The sequence below is a fragment of the Gavialis gangeticus genome, unplaced genomic scaffold, assembly GCF_001723915.1.
Source record: "Gavialis gangeticus isolate Ggan-Ray unplaced genomic scaffold, GavGan_comp1, whole genome shotgun sequence".
NCBI classification, from domain to species: Eukaryota; Metazoa; Chordata; order Crocodylia; family Gavialidae; genus Gavialis; species Gavialis gangeticus.
In genome coordinates this window covers 124,583,155-124,600,784 of record NW_017729022.1, presented here as the reverse complement: position 1 = coordinate 124,600,784, position 17,630 = coordinate 124,583,155, and the positions used below count along the sequence as shown (strand labels likewise).

At 43.4% G+C, this 17,630-nt stretch overlaps 1 protein-coding gene across 2 annotated transcripts in view; it reads right to left on the bottom strand.

The window, feature by feature from the left end:
- The window catches only part of RALGAPA2 (Ral GTPase activating protein catalytic alpha subunit 2), a 437,386-nt gene that overhangs the window by 295,740 nt on the left and 124,016 nt on the right, over positions 1 to 17,630 (bottom strand). For both annotated transcript variants that reach the window (XM_019516125.1, XM_019516126.1), the window contains exons 11-13: positions 12,083 to 12,256; positions 10,852 to 10,989; positions 6,837 to 6,985 (exon numbers count right to left, since the gene is read on the bottom strand). In XM_019516125.1, the coding sequence (XP_019371670.1) occupies positions 6,837 to 6,985; positions 10,852 to 10,989; positions 12,083 to 12,256 (461 nt within the window). The remainder of the gene's footprint in view (positions 1 to 6,836; positions 6,986 to 10,851; positions 10,990 to 12,082; positions 12,257 to 17,630) is intronic.

The following is a 17,630-nucleotide window of genomic DNA, read 5'->3' as shown; positions in this document are numbered from 1 at the left end:
GAGGTCAGCATTGATGGAGGGCAGGGAATCTCCCTCACCTAGATGACCCCAATGTAGTGCCCACACATACCTAGAAGTGGGTCTGAGTTTCCTAGGAAAACAGCAACTGAAAGACTGTCATAGCAAAAGCAGCACCATTCCTTGAGGCCTCCACAATAGCCTAATGTTTGTAGTGATGTTCAACATGCTACCTACCTCCAATTCTCATTGAGGCACCAAGCCTTGCAACAGACTCAAACGCAAGTTGTGCCCCCCTGCCCATCAATACAAACTCGCATTATCATTGAAGCAACTCACATCTGAACCAACTCACATCTGAGGTTCACTCACTTGCACCTCTGTCAACATCATATATGCCATCACTACTTACAATGCCCCTCTGCCCATGTTTGACAGACAGGGCAATCCCCATGTTAAAGAATGAGGTGACACTGGTCTGACATTGAAGTAAAAAAAACAACACAGAAAAGCCTAGTGCAGAACACTTTAACATTCCTAGACTTTTCATTGATGACCTAAGAGTAGCTGTTTTTAAGCAACAGTACTTTAAAAAGCTGACTTGACCAGGAAATTGTAAAACAAGAAATCAGCAGATTTGGTTTAATTAATTCTGGTCTAAACAGGGACTACAGATTCTTACCCCATTAGCTGGATTAACTTTTTGGACCCCCTTGTTTATTACCTGTTTTGCCTTTCTCAGCACTGCCTTCCCTTTCCTGTCTTCCTCACCTCCCTCCCTTTTCTGCCTTCTGCATTCAACTCTCTCTCTTTTTGATACCCTTCTCTGTGCATGTCCTTTCATAGTATCTGACGAAGTGAGCTCTTGCACACAAATGCTTATACATCTCCAATTCAGTCAATAAGGTGCATTTCTACTCTGTCTTTGCTCTGACTTTAGACTAACACAGTTGACAATCTCTGTCTTGAGTGTATTGATACAGGTCTGTATTGAGCTCCAGGTGGCCTTGCTATAGATGCTGCTTATAAATACACTGCAAAGATAGGCTACAGACATAACCTAGACCAGATGTTGTCAACCAGGGGTACATCTACCCCCTGCTGCTGCCTCCCAGAAGCAGGGCGAAGGCAGTGGCGCCCCTCTGTGGGCTACAGAGGTGCTGCCCAGCTGGCCGGACATGGGGGGAGGAAGGGGGAGATAGCACGTGGTGGCTGCCACTGCCACCCACCCCCCCATGCTGCCGCCACTCTGCATCCAGCCGCGTGCCGCCTCCCACGTCTGGCTGCCAGGGGTACACTTATTAAAAAAGGTTGAAAACCCCTGGCCTAGACCAAAACTGTCTGACGCACCCAGTAATTTAGCTCACAAAGGTTTAATCTGCAGCTTGCAGGATCCTGCCTGGGCATTGTTCTCCCCAGCACTCCGGATACTGCTGTCACCAGGATCTCCAAGTTGCTCCTCTCTCCCCCAGCTTTCACTTCCTGCCCCTAGGGGTAGGGCAGGGTGACAGCCCCCCAGAACCCAGGGAGCCTGCAACTCGGCAGTCCTGGAGCCCCATATACTGCATGTGCTGGGGGGAGGGGGCAGGCAAGGAGGGAGGGGCTGGCAGTACAGCAGGGCGCCTATGAGGTCTGTGGCCCTTAGCTACTCCGAAGTTGGACAGCCCTGGCATAGAACTTCGAGGAAGCAGGCTTGACCCCACTGATGATGGCCCTATTTTGCCAGTTTCATAACAGAGTTTAACAGAGCTTAAAGATTCAACTTGGCAATCTCTGAACCGAAACTGTCACGTGGTTAGATTTCTCTACTATTGCTATAAAAAGCTTTGAAAACTCACAAAAAGTCTTCGTCATGTGCAAATAATCAGCTAAAGCTTTTCTGGCATTGAAGGACTGTAAAAGATAGTATACAGAGGATCTGCTGGGACAGCTCAGATCTTACTCGCTCTCCTTGCTACCAATTGCCACTAGAAATGCCACTTTCACTGACAAACAGTAAACAGCATATTGCACATATCAAGATAATCCACATACAGTCTTAGCACACCTTATGGAATACTCACAGTAACAGCCACACTGGAGTGGGGGAAAGATAGGGGGAGTTGTATAGAAATCATCCTAAACACACCAGGGTAGGGGAAAGAGAGTAGACTGGAACTGGAGTCTGGGAGAGAGAAATTCTGATTGTAATTCTGAGGGGAACACTGGATTGGTTGTGTATGAAGGACTGGAGACTTGGATCCAGAAGCTGGCAATGGAAATGGAAGTGCTGAGGAGGTGGAGGGTGGAGAGGAAGCAACGGCATTATATGAGAAGGTGGTAGGAACAGAAAACAAGAACGGCTGAGCAAGGGAAATAGGCGTTGAAACCAATCACAGAATGCTGAGATATCATCTGAATGGGCAAGGAGCTTGGGACTAGAAAAAGAATGGTGCAGGCAGAGAGCTGAACTGGAATTAGGAGGAAGAGTGGAGAAAACAACAGACAAGAACAGTTTGGAGGGGCTGGGAGTAAGGAGAATAGAATATAGGAGAAGAGACGGGAGACTTTTTATAACCAGGAGCAGAACCTGTTTCTTAGCATCTCACTATTTCTCCACTGCTAGCAGGTATCTGCTGTCACAGTGAGCGTCTTTCCTCACAGTAATACTATTTTAGGATTTCCTGCTCCATGGAGGAAAATCCAAGGTTGCTTGATTTTGCAGCCCTAATATACTGAGTGATGCAAGATATTTGCACACAGTGATGTTTCTATCTGTAACATATGTTCTAATTTTCATATGCAATGAATTCCAAAATTTAAAGGAAATGTGCTACCCTTTAGTGATTAGAACTCTATTAATTTTGGTCAAAGTCAGAAAAAATAAGAAGCAAAAAGGGGGAGCATAGAGAGACCCAGGCACCTGGTTAGCAGAACCAGCAGCTCCAACCAGCTCTGTAACTGTTTTCAAACTGATCAACTCATTAACACTTTCCAGCATAACCCAGAGCTCTCAGGTATCCTCATAATCAGGAATCTAGGTTTTCTGTTCACCACAGAAAAATGCAGTAAAACCCAGATTTTCTCATTTTAAGGAGAAAACCCAAATTTTCTTTAAAGGAGAAAAATGCTGGGGAAAAGAAGGTTTGCCCTTGCAGGCTGGCAGAATTCCAGCCTGCAAGGGGCTGGGGGAAGCAGGAGGGAGGTCAGGCAGGGAGCACCATGTACATGTGCACATGACCACCAGGCAGCCTGAAGAGCACCTCCCACAGCACCCCACAGGTAAGACTGGGGGGAAGGGGAGTGAATTGAGGCCCCCATACTGAGAGAGTTGGGTGTGCCCAGCTGGTGTGGTGTGTGGGGCTTGGGGCCCGGGGCCATCTGCAGCTGCAGGGCTCAGGTGGGGAGAGGGATGGAATTGCGGGAGACTCATTTGGGGCGCAGCAGGGGGGCTGGCTCTCTGTTGCTGTATGCACTCCCACGGAGGGGCACAGGGGCACATGCCCCCTAGGTTTGTGTGGGATGGGGGCAGGCTGCCTGCTGCAGGCTTGGGGTTCCTCTCTCTGCTGCTCTCCTCCTGGGGCCTCCACGGCCCATCAGGCAGGACCCAGCATGACAGGGTGGAGGGAAGCTCGGTGCCACTGCAGGCATAGGCAATACGTAGGGGGGGCACATGCCCCCCCTGAAATTGGCCCTCACCGGCCAGAGAGTGGGGAGCGCTGGCCAGTGCCCCCCCCCCCCGAGAAGCACTAGCGGCACTTCTGGTTTTTCCAGCAGTGCTTCTGGTTTGCTGCTGGCACTTCCAGGATAGGCAACTGGCTGCTGGGGGACCCCTCCCCACCCCGGTCTGCAATCCACTGCTGGGGGACCCCCCTCTGCCCTCATCAGCAACTGGTCATTCGAAGAGGCACCAGTCACCCATGACTGTAGGGAGCCCCATGCTGTCATGGCAAGGTGCCCTGTGCCCACCCAGAAGCAGTGGGGGTGGTGGCAGAGAGTTGTGGCCTTTACTGCTGCAGGTGGGCGGGGGCACCTCACATAGCTGCACAGGGCTCTCAGCAGTGGCACAACTTCCCCTCCCTGCTCTGCCCTCCCATGCCTTGCCCACTGGGCTGCAGAGGCCCCAGGGGGAGGGCAGCAGGACAGGGAACCTGAACTTGCAGCAGGCAGCCTGCACCTGTCCCCACCACAGGGACAACTCTGGTTGTGCCGCCCACCTGTTGGGAAGTGGGAGCCAGGCCTGTGCTCTGTTCCACCACAGCAACCACCACCTTCCATGGGCAGCAGTTGGGGCTCAGTAACTGCTGTGGGGGGGCAGAGGGCTGAGGACCCAGGTTCTTGGCTCCATAGCCCTGGCAGCTAGGGGCCCCATCCTGCAGGGCTGGGGTGGTAGGGGGCTGTGGGTGGGGAGTAAGAGGCACTGGCAGGGCCAGAGGACTGTAAGTGGGGAGTGAGGGGCAACAGCATGAGCAAGGCACTGGCATATCAAGGCTGCTCAGTGCCACAAAGCTGTTGGGTGGGGGGACAGCTGCAGCTGGACCTGCATCCTGGTGAACAAAGGGGGCAGGGGGAGCTCTGATTTTGCGTGTTAAAAATCCCAAAACCAAACACCAACATTTATAGGTAATTAGGATTGTTTTTAGTTATAGTGATTGAGGCAGTGGTAGGTTTTCAAATTGCTTTAAAATTATACATCTATCTATATATAGATAGATAGATATATCTATATATCAATAAAACTTTGTGATCAACTGATATCTATATATACAGGCAACCCCCCACCATTAGCATTCTTAATTGGTTCGTGAAAAAATAAGCGTTAAGCAGAGTAGTGGTAAGTGAAACCCATTTTTCCATAAGAATTAATGTAAATAAATATTCATAACCAGGGCACCCAGCAGCAGCAACATGAACACCTGGTAGCTCAGAGCCAGCTCAGCTGGTGCTGTGCCAATGCCACCTGCCTGGGCCATGGAGGTGGTGCTGGTCACCTCCATGCCAGGCGCGGTGTGTGTGTGTTGCTGGTCACCTCCATGCCAGGCACGGGGTGTGGGGGGGGTGTGTGTGTGTGTGTGTGTGTGTGTGTGTGTGTGTGTTGCTGGTCACCTCCATGCCAGGCGCGGGGTGTGTGTGCGTGTGTGTGTGTGTGCATGTGTGTGGGCGCTCACAGCCACAGTCACTCCAGGCGCCAGGAGCGACACTCAGGTCTCCCCCAGCAGGAGTCATTGTATGATCATAGCCCTGCTTCCACCTGGCCCAGGCACAGGCGGGTTAAATTGCACAACGAGGCTGCGCACCACCAATGCACTGTGGCACTAGTGTACACTCCCTGCTCGATGCCTGTAAGCATTATAATGAAATTCACTGAGCGCTAAGTGGAATCAGGTATGAATGTAAAATGAGCATTATAGCAAAATAGTGCTAAGTGAAACAGCATTAAGCAGGGGTTGCCTGTATAGTAGCATTTCATTTTAATTGAGAAAAAGGGTGCATTTGGGGGTTTTAATCAGAGGATTTGTGATTTTTAAACAAAGAAAATCAGAATCCCTGCTCATAATACAACTTTTAAAATTCTGATGCACAAGCACAAGATAAAGCAGAACTCAGAAGGGAAAAGGAAAAGACAAACAGCAGACACGAAGGAACCCAGAGTCCATGGCATTACGGAGATATTAAGTGAGGTTATGTAGGGGTCCTGAAATGGAGGGAAAGGGACGAGTGACACATGGGGAGCATACAGAGGAGAATGCAGGAGAGCAAGGAGCCCTTAGTGTATGCAACGTTGCTTCTATAAGCACAGTGCACAACTTTCTAGTGCGGTGGTCCTCAACCTTTTTAGACTCAAGATACCCCTCATTAGACTGAAGGTACCCATTAGAAAATGCTAACTTCTAACTTTCATTTGTTATTGACGATGGAAAAATTACAGAATAATTCTTCCATTGCAAAGATATCAGAAAGACCATCATAGTTGATAATGTTTTTAAGACTATGAATTCCTATTTGAAATCTCTAGGTTTCTCTTGTGAATCATGTTTGTACACCAAACCATGCTAACACTGTGCAGTACCTTGGAACGGATATCAAGGCAACCCCTTAGGGTGCCACAGCACTTTGGTTGAGAATCACTGCTTTAGTAACATTCTGTCAACATAGATTTTGGTTTCATCTTCTACATATTTCTACTATTAAATAAAATAGTCCATCTTGCATTAGAAAAATAATTTTAGATGAAATGCAACTGATAAATATGCAAAAGTGGTAGAAAGTATGCTCAAGCCTACACACCCAGCCAAGCACTTGCTTATCTTTAGTGATAAATAGATCAAGGGGTTAGGGAGGTATATTCAAGCCCACACAGAGAAGCACAAACAAAAAGGCACCTGCCAGCCCCAGTGACAGAATGAGGAACTGAATGGGTTTGATTTAAAAAAAAGCCTTCCCACATTTTCACAGCAATCACAGGAATTTAGCTCCTGAACTACAAGGTCTGCCTTAGGGTAACATATGATCATTTCAAACGTAAGAATTGATTCATATAATTCTAGATCAACAAATTAAAAATCAATTTTTAATTTAGCAGCTTTTACCGTTTCAAAATTTGAATACATTATTGTAAAATGCTGAATGTTTAGCTTGCACAAGAATCAAGTTTTAAGACTGAGAATAGTTCACCTAAAGGTTATAGTAGCAAAAGTTTTAAAACAAAACTCTCTCAATACTCAACGTATTTATGAGCATTTTTCCCTCTGTGGAATCATAAATTGTGTTACCAAATGGCAAGTATAATCTTATTATATATTTTTTTAAATAAAGCCTTTTCTCCAGATCAGTTATTCTGCCTTACAGTTCTAATATTAATACAATGTGAAATATAGGTGAAATAAATTAAACTTTACCATGTTTTTCTGTCCATTGAAAGTTCCATTATCATACGCCTAAAAATACTCAGAACTGCTTTGCAAGCATCAACTTGCTCCTTTAAGAGTGCAGGGACTTCAGCACAGGGTTCCAATAAAAAAACATTTGCAGAATTGGTCAAAAACACCTTGAAAGAAAAGCATTGTAATTAGAAAAAAATTCAGCGCCAAACAAGACTAACAGCCAAATTCTGCAACAGCCATTTTGTCCTCTTCTAACTGGACCTTACCTTTCTTTAGAGGAAAGTTGTATTCCTTTTTTTTTTTTTAATCTATCACTATTTTCTTTGCTCTTCCACACAATTTCAAAGAAGAGAGTTAAGTTTCACCCACCATAATAATAAAAACATAATACATTCTGTTTGTGTTCACTGTTACAATAAAAATGGAATATTTTCAGGATTTTTTGAATGTTTGTTTTTGCCCCCTTTTCGCCAGGGGGTTGAAAGGGAAAGAACACCCCCTATTTTCTAGCTGAACATATTTAAACAGTAGTCCAACTTTTGAAAATTTACAGTCAGCACAGGCAATCCCATAGCTTCAAACAATTCCCATCTTTGTAAGTATGCAAATAGTGTCTAATAAAGTCAGGAGCACAGTTTAATATGCATTTAAAGAAATAAAGCATAAACTTAAAAGTTGTCCAAAAGGAAACTCATTAGAAGGTTCAACTGCACTAACAGTTGCTTCAGACGGCAAAAAGAAAAAGGCCTTTATCCATTCTTTACTTAAAAAGCAAATCTTGAATCAGTGCTTACATAACCCGGCAGAACTCCATTTTTAGCACAGCAAAAGAAAGTATAGAGTGCTTTCTGGCGTATAGAAGCATTTTGACCACTTTACCTGAATGTCCTCTTAAAGGGCCCAATTGTACAGCTATCACATTAATAGGAGGACTCCTGCTGTCTTTAATGTAAGTTGGAGGGCCCTTAACTAGGATAATTTTCTCAAAAGCCAGCCCATCAAGGACAAAATTTTGAAACTGGAACAGCAGCTTGTTAAGAGAAAAGGTCTTTGCTAACAGACTACTTGAGTAGATGGCTTATCACTAGGTTCACAGAATGAGATAACCCTGGCTAACCCTTAGTACTCAGGATTAGTATATAATTTAGTCCCTTTTTAATGAATTTTAGGATGGGGAGGGGGTAGAGGGAATAATAAAGGTAGAAACCAAATTATGCTGCTCCATGATCCTTAGACTATTTTTAATCCAAATTTTGGATTAAAACTGCAGAGAATTATTTAGTAGCCCTGAGAATCTGTAAAAACTAAAAAACAAGCTCCCAGTTAAAAGCTGCCTTTTCTTTTTAAACCAGATGTGCATTTTACCTTCTCAAACAGGCTGCTGATGTGTGCAGAAAATCATCTCCTGATTGGTGACTGAATGCAGATTTGCCTTTAAAGTTTAGATAGCTAGTTTTGTGAACTTCCTCTGCCATATTTGTTTCTTGAGTGACCATGTTGACTTTAGATATACTAGTAATATATGCCTGACTGAATATTATGCTTTCCCTATCAAGTATTTCTGCAAAGACATGAGAAAAAAACACTTCATATTTGATCAACAGTTACTTCTTTTCAATGTTAATACAAAGTCCCCAGTTCACATATATTGCTCCTGTTAATCCTGCCTGCACAAGTGACTGACTACTTGGTGTTCATTCAGTTATCCAGTTAGACATGCAGACTGAACAAGCAGAGTTTTGGATCAAATGAGGTGAATAGCCCGAGCTCTTTGGATCCATACAACTCAGGCTATTCAAAGCTGTAGAGACAAAAATAATTGTAATAATAAAAATCCCTTTCTTTCAGCTGCTTCAGCTACTTAGAAGTTATGTCCCATGCTGGCTATCCTACTGAAGACTATCTTAGTCTTAAGACTGCAAGGGATTCTACTGTGGATGTTCTCTGAGTAAATGAGCAATGGTATGTGTTTCCTACCTGCTGGCAAGGAGCATCTTGTTCAAAATGAGATGCAAATAAATCTGTACCTTTGAATTAAACCTATTTACTGCTTTTCTTTTTTTTACACATAATTTTATCACTAGCCCATCCTATTATAGAATGTCATAGATGGAAAATTGCAACTGCTATAAAAAAATATAAGAGCAAATTTTATTTTTGTTCCAATTTAGTGAATGCAAATTTTATATAAATAGCCATTTTAACCTTAATTATAAAATCTATATAATACAAAAGTATAAAAACTTAGGTAAAAAAGTAATGTAGGTCACCATCACCTTTTGGCAACTCCTTGTTTGGACACTCTTGGCATGTGGCAGCCCACTCTAGGCATGTGGCAGCTCACTCTACTTTAAAAAAGGAGGAAGTCCCCTTGAACTTAGTACACAGTGAGAGTGTCCATGCAGGGACTTATATGGAATGGCTAATGCACTGTCAGTTCACTCTTCTCCATGTAGAGAAATGCTAAGATAGAGAGCTCAGAAGGAAACATTTACACTTAGTTCACAACCATTTTACCTTATTTTTAAGATACAGAAGTAGTGAAGTTTCAGCTGCTGCAATTCACAAATTTTTGTTGTCAGGTATCATTATAGTTACTTACATAAGCATGCATTTAGGCAGTTTACAGCTGAAGCAATTAAAATGAGGACTGAAATCTCAGTGATTTGTAACTCTGGTTTTAAAAACACCTTACCCCAAAGCTTTAAGCAGTTACTGTTTATTAAATTCTCTTTAGGTACCATGACTGAAGTGACCTTTTGCCTGTCTTGAGTTACCCACTTGACCAAGGGTTGGGGGAAATGTGGTCTTTTTTTTGTTTTGAATAGGAGGTGAAGAAACTGTTTTTACCCTATAAAAGCCCAGATATCTTCAGAGATTTTGTTGTAACTTTTCCTTGAGATATCTACCAGAGCAAAGTTATGGGTCTATGAAAACTGACTTAGAATGGAAATTGTCTTGCAGTCTTAGACAAGAAGAAAACCTAAAAATGTTTCTATTTTCTTATATAGGCCCCTTCTGCTAGGGTTACCATATAACTGGGTTTTCCTGGACATGTCCTCTTTCTGGGTCCTCAGATCTCCATCCAGGCGTTCTTTTTAAATCTGAACAAATGTGCAGGATTTTGCTCTGCTCCACTGGTGGGAACAGAGGGAAGGCAAGTGGAGGCAGGGGGCACCATGTGAATCGGCATGTGCACACACACATGGCTGGCATGCAGCCTGGCAGGGTCGTGGGAACAGCCTTGGCATCTGGATGCAGGTAAGTTTATGGGGAGCAGGGGCTGGAGGGCCAGGGTATGTGAGCGGGACAGGTGCCTGCCTGCGCTGGGGGATGGATTCTAGATGCTAGGGCTGTGGCAGGGCACAGGGGCAGGGGGTGGGAGGGCCCTTTGGGGGCTGTGGGGAGCTGCGCAGCCATACTAGTGGCACCAGGAGCCAGGGCACATGGTCACAGAGGCAGGGCACCCGGGAAACGCTGCCCGGGGAGAGGGCGTAGCCAGGCTGCCTGGTGCCAAAGGCCTCCCCTCCTTCTCCCTGCAGCCCACACCAGAGCTGGACTCATTCCACTGCCACCCGCATAAGTCAGAGCCATTACAGCCACTGCATTGCAGCATGGTTGGGATGGGGGTAGTTGGATGCACCCTCCAGCAGGGCTGGGGGGAACAGGGGGCTTTGGGTCAGGAGTGAGGGGCACCAGCAGGACTGAAGAGCATGTGGCTTGGGAGTGAGAAGCACTGGCAGTGCCAGGGGGCTACAGGTTGAACCTGAGGGACACCAGCATAGCCCTGGGGGGTGAGGGACTGTGGATCAGGAGTGAGGGGTACTGGCAGGGCCAGGGGTTGTGGGTTGGGAGTGAGGGGCAGCAACAGAGACAGAGGCTGCAGGTGGGGAGTGAGGCGTCCACATAACAGGTGTCCTCTTTTTTGGAACTGGAAATATAGTAACCCTTCCTTCTGCCGATTTCCAAACAGCTTAAGGCAATTGTTAAAGTCCTTGTTAAAACCACATGCTTTTTCTGAATACCATACCTGTAACGCAGCCTGTGCCCCAGCTTTCACATTTTTGTCTTCATCTTCTAATATACATCCTCTACTAACAGCACTAGTGAAGGAATAAGTTCTTCCCCAGCTGGAAGTTCTTTTATGTCCAGAATGTTCAGTGGCAAACTTTCAAAAACAAAAAAAAGTCAATTTATTAATAGGGATATCTTTCATTACCCTTTATGTTTACATATAGAACATGCAAATGCTACCAGGAGGGAAACAGAACAGTGACAAGGGTTCTATGCTTAATTCGGAAATAAATTTGTGCCCATTAATCAATGTGTTCTTTTATTCAAATATTTACGTCATATTATGTTTAAAGGCTCATAAAACGTTTAAGGGCTGTCCCCCTTAAATTCAGAGTCAATATTTTGGCTCTCTATAAAACAGTATAAAAACTGGAACTGCAATTTTTTTTGTAATATCTGTAATCTTTTTTTGCCAGGATGAAGAAATACTCTTTTAACTAATTTCACACCTCAGAGAAATGGTCAAATACAGTTGGGATATATTTCTGGTTCAATATATGAAAAAGGTCCAAGGCACAAAGTTCAGATCTGCATCTGAACTTCCTAATATTCAGGATGCCTGGATCCATGTTTTTGCTCTAATTCAGAACACTGACAGAAATTTGAAAATGGAAGCTGGCATTTATCAAGATATTATAATGCATTTATATTTCAAATATATGCAACTTTAATATAGTCACTTTATACCCAAACTGAAATATTACTGCCAGAAGCAAACATCACTCTATACAGTGAGCTCTACTTTAGTAGAATTTCATAGATTTCATAGACATTAGGGCTGGAAGGGACCTCAGAAGATCATCAAGTCCAGCCTCCTGCCCAAAGGGCAGGAAGTCAGCTGGGGGCATAGGATCCCAGAAAGATAAGCATCCAATTTACTCACAATTTAATACTGTAGAATGTAAATTATTTGTTTAATTAAGCCTCTCTTATGGTTTTTACATGGAAACAAAAGGAAGATTAAAAGACCATGTTTTTGAAAAGGGATTGGCATCCAGAATCTCCCATTCCCAGTAGTGGGCATTATGAGACTTGGCACTTTTTAAAATACAGATTTAGAGAAGGAAAAGATAAACAGGCAAATAAGTATCAGTTTAGTTAAACAAAAAAATATTTTACAAACCAATACTTAATAAAAGATAAACATTATTCTGCCTGTTTGTATTAAATAACAACTGGTACCATACATGTTTGCTATCTGTCTGTGTTTCTGAATGCTCCAAGGTAGTCAAATCATCTTGACTGTTTTCTTTTTTCTCTGGTTCTTCCATAAACACAGGTTTCTCTTGCAATATCCATTTTCTGTATACCTTCACTACTTTTCGTGTTGCAGATATATCAGAAGAAGGTAATAAAAAAGCCTAAAATGCAAAGTTAACTGAGTTTATCTATTTATAGTATCTTATAAACAGTCCAAAAGAAAATAGCTTAACTTAGAATCTTTTAACTTTTAAATTGCTACTACAAAGAGTTACAATTATCACCTATATATATGAAAGCAGCTTAAAATGCCATTGCAGGGGTCTGTGACCATTAAAACTGATTTTCATATCACATTTTCTCAGACTAAAAGTAAAAAAAAAATTTTTTCTTATTGTCAGCTCAACAAATTCACCCTTGATTCTTTTTCCATCCCACACGTCATTATCAGTGATCAAAAGCCTGCAGGTTAAATTACGCCCTCAGCTACTCTACCCATGCAACCCTACGGACATCAGATTATGCTCCTAGGGCCATACATAAAAACCTGTTTCAGGCAAGTGCCATTAAAGGCACACTGGTAAGAGTTAAATGGAAAGAATGGAAGAACAGCAGTTATATGCAAGTTCTATTAAACTTTCTGAAATCCAGTGGAAGAATTTATTTCTGCACACCCCACCCATACACCATTTCAGGGACTGATAGACACCTAATAAAATCTCAGTATACCTGTCAGCCTTTTCTGAGATTTTAAAGCTAGGTCATGGGAAACTGACATCCATTAAATACAAGAGTGACATCCCCCATCACAGGTCAGCGTAAGGCTCAGGGACCAGGCAAGCTTCAAAGCATACGTTTTCAAGCAGAAGTCTATTCATAGATTCATAGATTGTTAGGGGCTGGAAGGGACCTTGTCAGGTCCAGTCCCCCTGCACTAGGCAGGAAAAGACAATGTGGGTCAAGTGACCCCAGGAAGGTAACTGTCCAGTCTCCTTTTGAAGATTTCCAAGGTAGGTGACTGCACCACCACTGGAGGGAGTTTATTTCATAGTATGGACACCCCTACTGTGAAGGAGTTTTTCCTGGAATTGAGCCTGAAGCAGCCTTCCAGGAATTGCTCCTGGTCTTCCCCATGGGTGCCCTGGTGAACAGCTGCTCACCAAGTCCTTGATGCGCTCCCTTGATGTAGCGGTAAGCTGCTACCAAGTCCCCTTGTCACTACCAAGTCCCCTAGCTTATAATTCTTATCCAAGGAAAGGTGTCTCTTATTTTGAATTAAGTCATTTTGTTATAGGTACTGAAAGGGACCTGTAGGTTTAGAGATGTAAAATTTCCAGAAATTTTGAAGCCATGGAAAAAAACTGATTTTCTTCTGTTTTTTATTCCCCTGGGAAAAAATGGAAGTTTTGGGGAAAATTGAAATATATGCAATACTTATTTTCTTAGCCCCCTTTACCTATCTAAATTCACTTTGCTACTTTAAGAACATAAAATGGATTATGTGTAACTTGGTTTGCTCATATAATTATCATGTCTGATTTTATATATACATATACACACATACATACATATATACACACATACATACATACTGTACATATATATGATGCATCATGTTTGATATATTTATTAAATTTTAAAGTATTGTTTATTCAGACAATACTTTAAAATTTGCTAACTGAATTTAATTTAAAATGTTTTAAAATTTTGTTACAGATTGAGCTACAAGCTGCTGAACTCTAAGGTACCTAGCATCTCTTAGTTTTTGCCAGTTTGTGAGAAGCAGGTAAAAATTAAAGTTGAAAATAGAAGAAACCATCAACGTTATAGTAAAACAAAGGAAGTTATTATGTATTAGGGACTTGGTCTCCTCCACATTGTCAAGCAGATACAGAAAGCACTCATGTTTAGAAACAGCTGAGAAAAAAAGGAAGGCCCCCTTCTCCCCCCCGAGACTCACTGAATACAAATTCTGCTCTGTGAAACTTTGTCTAATCAGTCTCATTTTCTGAGCTATCAATATCAGCAGTTTCTGCTTCTTCAGATTCTTCATGGACTTCTGAAAACTGAAGAAGGTTTGCCTGGATTGAGACAAGCTTCTTTATTCTTTCACATATTAGTTTATTTCTTGATTTGGTGTGAATATTTCCAAATATATACCAGTTTCTTCCACATGCTGCAGAAGATGGAGGAATCTGAAGCAGGCAAGAAGCAAGAGGAGTCAGAGGCTGTCATGCAAAGACCTTGGCACCATGTTGCAGGAGGGATATGCTTGACAGTCCCAGACTGCATTCCTGGACCAAATATCTGAAGAAGTTCTGTATTTTGCAACATTTGAAAATACCTTTCCAACATGTAGTCCTAGGTATGTTGCTTGTTTCATAATCCAGTCAAATGCAGTGGCAGTGCTAACATCACTAACATTTCTGCCTTTGAATCTTGGCATATATAAGAGATTTGCAGTAGCATGAATTGACTGGCAACAAAATTCCTCTTGTCTGTTAATAAAACCTTTCACTTTTCTTTCTTCTGTACTTGTAAGTGGAGATGCACTTAGATTCTCAAAAACAGTTGATTTTGTCTGGGCCATTTAGTAAGGAATGTCTGACAAAAGTGCACTGTCTGATTCAGATGCAGTAACTGGTGAAGAAAATGCCTTTAGAATCTTCAGGGAGTTCTGCAGCTGCACCCAGAAGACATCCTCATCAAGTACAGTGTTTCTTATACTTCTGGGTACTTTAAGAGCCTCACTTATTACTGTTTCTTGAAGAGCTTCTTTGTTTTTTAGTAAACTTTCAAATGAGATCACCACTCCACCCCATCTAGTTTTACTACAGAGTTTGAGTATCACTATTTTATTCTTTGCATTCTTTTCTTCCTGTTTCTTCTTAAAGACTGTAGCCACAATATGAATAGTTTTTACATCTTTTATAACTTCTTTTGCTCTTCTATAGATCTTTTGCAGAGTATCCGACTTCATGATGTCATTACGAAGCAAGTTTAGCCCATGGGATGCACATACTATTGCAGTAGTATGTGGATATTTATTCATTATAATCTCCCATGCTGCTTTCATGTTACTTGCATTGTCAGTCAGCAAAGCAAATACTTTACCGCTCCCAACCTTCTGTAGGACTTCACATATTTTACTACTGATATACTCTGCAGTATGCCTATTCTCTCCTGTTTCAATGCTTCTGTAAAAAACTGTTTGAGGTGTTATCACAAAGTTTACGATTCTTTCTCCCTGAACACTTGTCCATCCATCTGTAAGTACTGCAAGACAGTGTTTTGTTGATTTTTCCTCGCACAGATTGCATTACACCTTCATATTCCAACTCTAAAAGAGGCTTGCCCGACAACTGTCTGCTGGGCAAATGGTATGATGGTCTTAGTAATTTAAAAACTTCCTGCCAGTATGCATTTTCAGTTATTGACAATGGCATCCCAGAATAATATACTGCTCTTGCAAGAGCTTGGTCAATTTTTTCCTGATCTTCTGGTGTCATCTTGTCTACAAATGAAGCTATTGAGTGTATTTTGTATACAGCTGGTTGCAATATTTGATTACTTGAGGATGTTGATTGGGCAACTCTTTGTGATGCCAATGTTATAGAAGCAGCAGGAGGACTTCTGGATCAAGAACGCTGGAAAGAGCTACTTGCAGTTCCATCATCATGATCTACCTCGGACACTTCTTACATACAAGGATGTACTTCGGCATCCTAGTAGCATTTGGAAATGCATATTTCATTTGACAGTATTTGCAAATCATATTTTTTCTTAGAATAACTTGCAGTGTGGAAATGCATCCATATGCTAGAAGTTGAGCACCCCCTTTTGCTGAGGGAGAAAAAAGAAAAATCTAATTTAGTGGCTAGCTTCCATATATAAACATTAAGCTACAGCACGTACAAATTTAGTAATGAACGGAGGAGAGGCCACCTCAGAGTTAACTGTGAACAACTTCCCTTGCCTGCAGGCCTCACCTCACTGCTAAGGTTGGGTGGTTTGTCACAAAACATCAGATTAGTAGGAATTCAATTATAGTTTCATAGCTGGTAGGGTCAGAAGGGACCTAAGCAGATCATCAAGTCCAACCCCCTGCCATAGGCAGGAAAGGATGCTGGGATCAAACGAACCTGCCTAGATGATTGTCTACCCTCCTTTTGAAGACCCCCAGGGTAGGGGTGAGCTACTTCCCTTGGAAGTTGGCTCCAGCTCCTAGCCGCCCTGACAGTGAAGTAGTGCCTCCTAATGTCAATTACAAATGATATAGGTTATGAAAATATACTAATGCAACTAAAATATAGTTTAATATACTGAATTCAGAGAAATTTAAACTCTTACCTTTCATTAAAAAAGTATACGTTCAGCTCCTTTGTGCAGCATCTGTACTTCTGTGGATCTCAAGGTCACAGGGCCAGGGGAAGGCAGGTTCCTTCTGATTCCAAAACCTTTAGACTTGCTCTGTATCCTCTCCTGAGGCTTTTGAGCAAGCAGGGCAATAAGCTCCTTGTTTCTAATTTCTACAGGAATGAATGGATGCTGCTGCCTGTGTCCACTCCCAGTCCTTTGAGGCCTAGTCAGGAGGACAGGAGCAGATCCACCAACCTCTCGATCAAAAGTCAACCACAGAGAACGTCCACAAGCAAAGGCGGCACTGAATCCTTTGTCCTTCTCTTGTGAAAATAGCAGCCCTAGGGGCAGAAATGCATCTTGCTCTTGCATTTGAGAGTTGTGCTATACTGCTTGACCTTAGTGTACAAGAATTGTAATGATCTGATACTGTAGATAGTAGGCCTGTGCGAAGCAGCAAGTATTCACTTTGGATTTGGATTCGGCTGATTCAGAAGGAGAGTGATTCTATTTGGAAATTTGAATCACTGTCCCGATTCAATTCGGCTGAATCACATCCAAAGCTTTGGCACCACTTTGGAAATTCGTCCATAGACAAAACAGGCAGCAGTCCTCACCACCCTGCACACAGCTGCCTCCAGCTGGTAAGTCTGCTGGGGTTGGGGGAGGGAAGGGGTGCGAGGGAGGGAAGGATTAGGGCTGGGACAAGCTGCCCAGCTGGGGTGGAAGGCACGGAATACGGGTGCAGCAATGGTGGGAATGGGGGCTCTGCCTTGCTGCCACTTGCCCAGCCGGAGAGGGCAAGCGGGATGCAGGTGCGGCACCGTAGGAACAGGGTCTATGCCCTGCTGCTGCTTGCCCAGCTGGCATGGGGGAGCAGGTGCTGTCACCACTTGCCAGCCGGTGCAGAGGGATGGGCACTGCCACCACTTGCCAGCCAGTGCGGGGAGGCATGTGCTGCCACCGCCTGCCAGCCAGTGAGGCAACACAGGTGCAGCAGCGCTGGGAGCAGGGGCTATGCCCTGCTACTGTTTGGCCATTTGGGGCAGGGAGGGGGGTCGGAACGTGGGCGCAGCTTACTCCAGACAGAAGGGGACATTCCAACCCCCCTCCCTGCCCCAAATGGCCAAACAGTAGCAGGGCATAGCCCCTGCTCCCAGCGCTGCTGCACCTGTG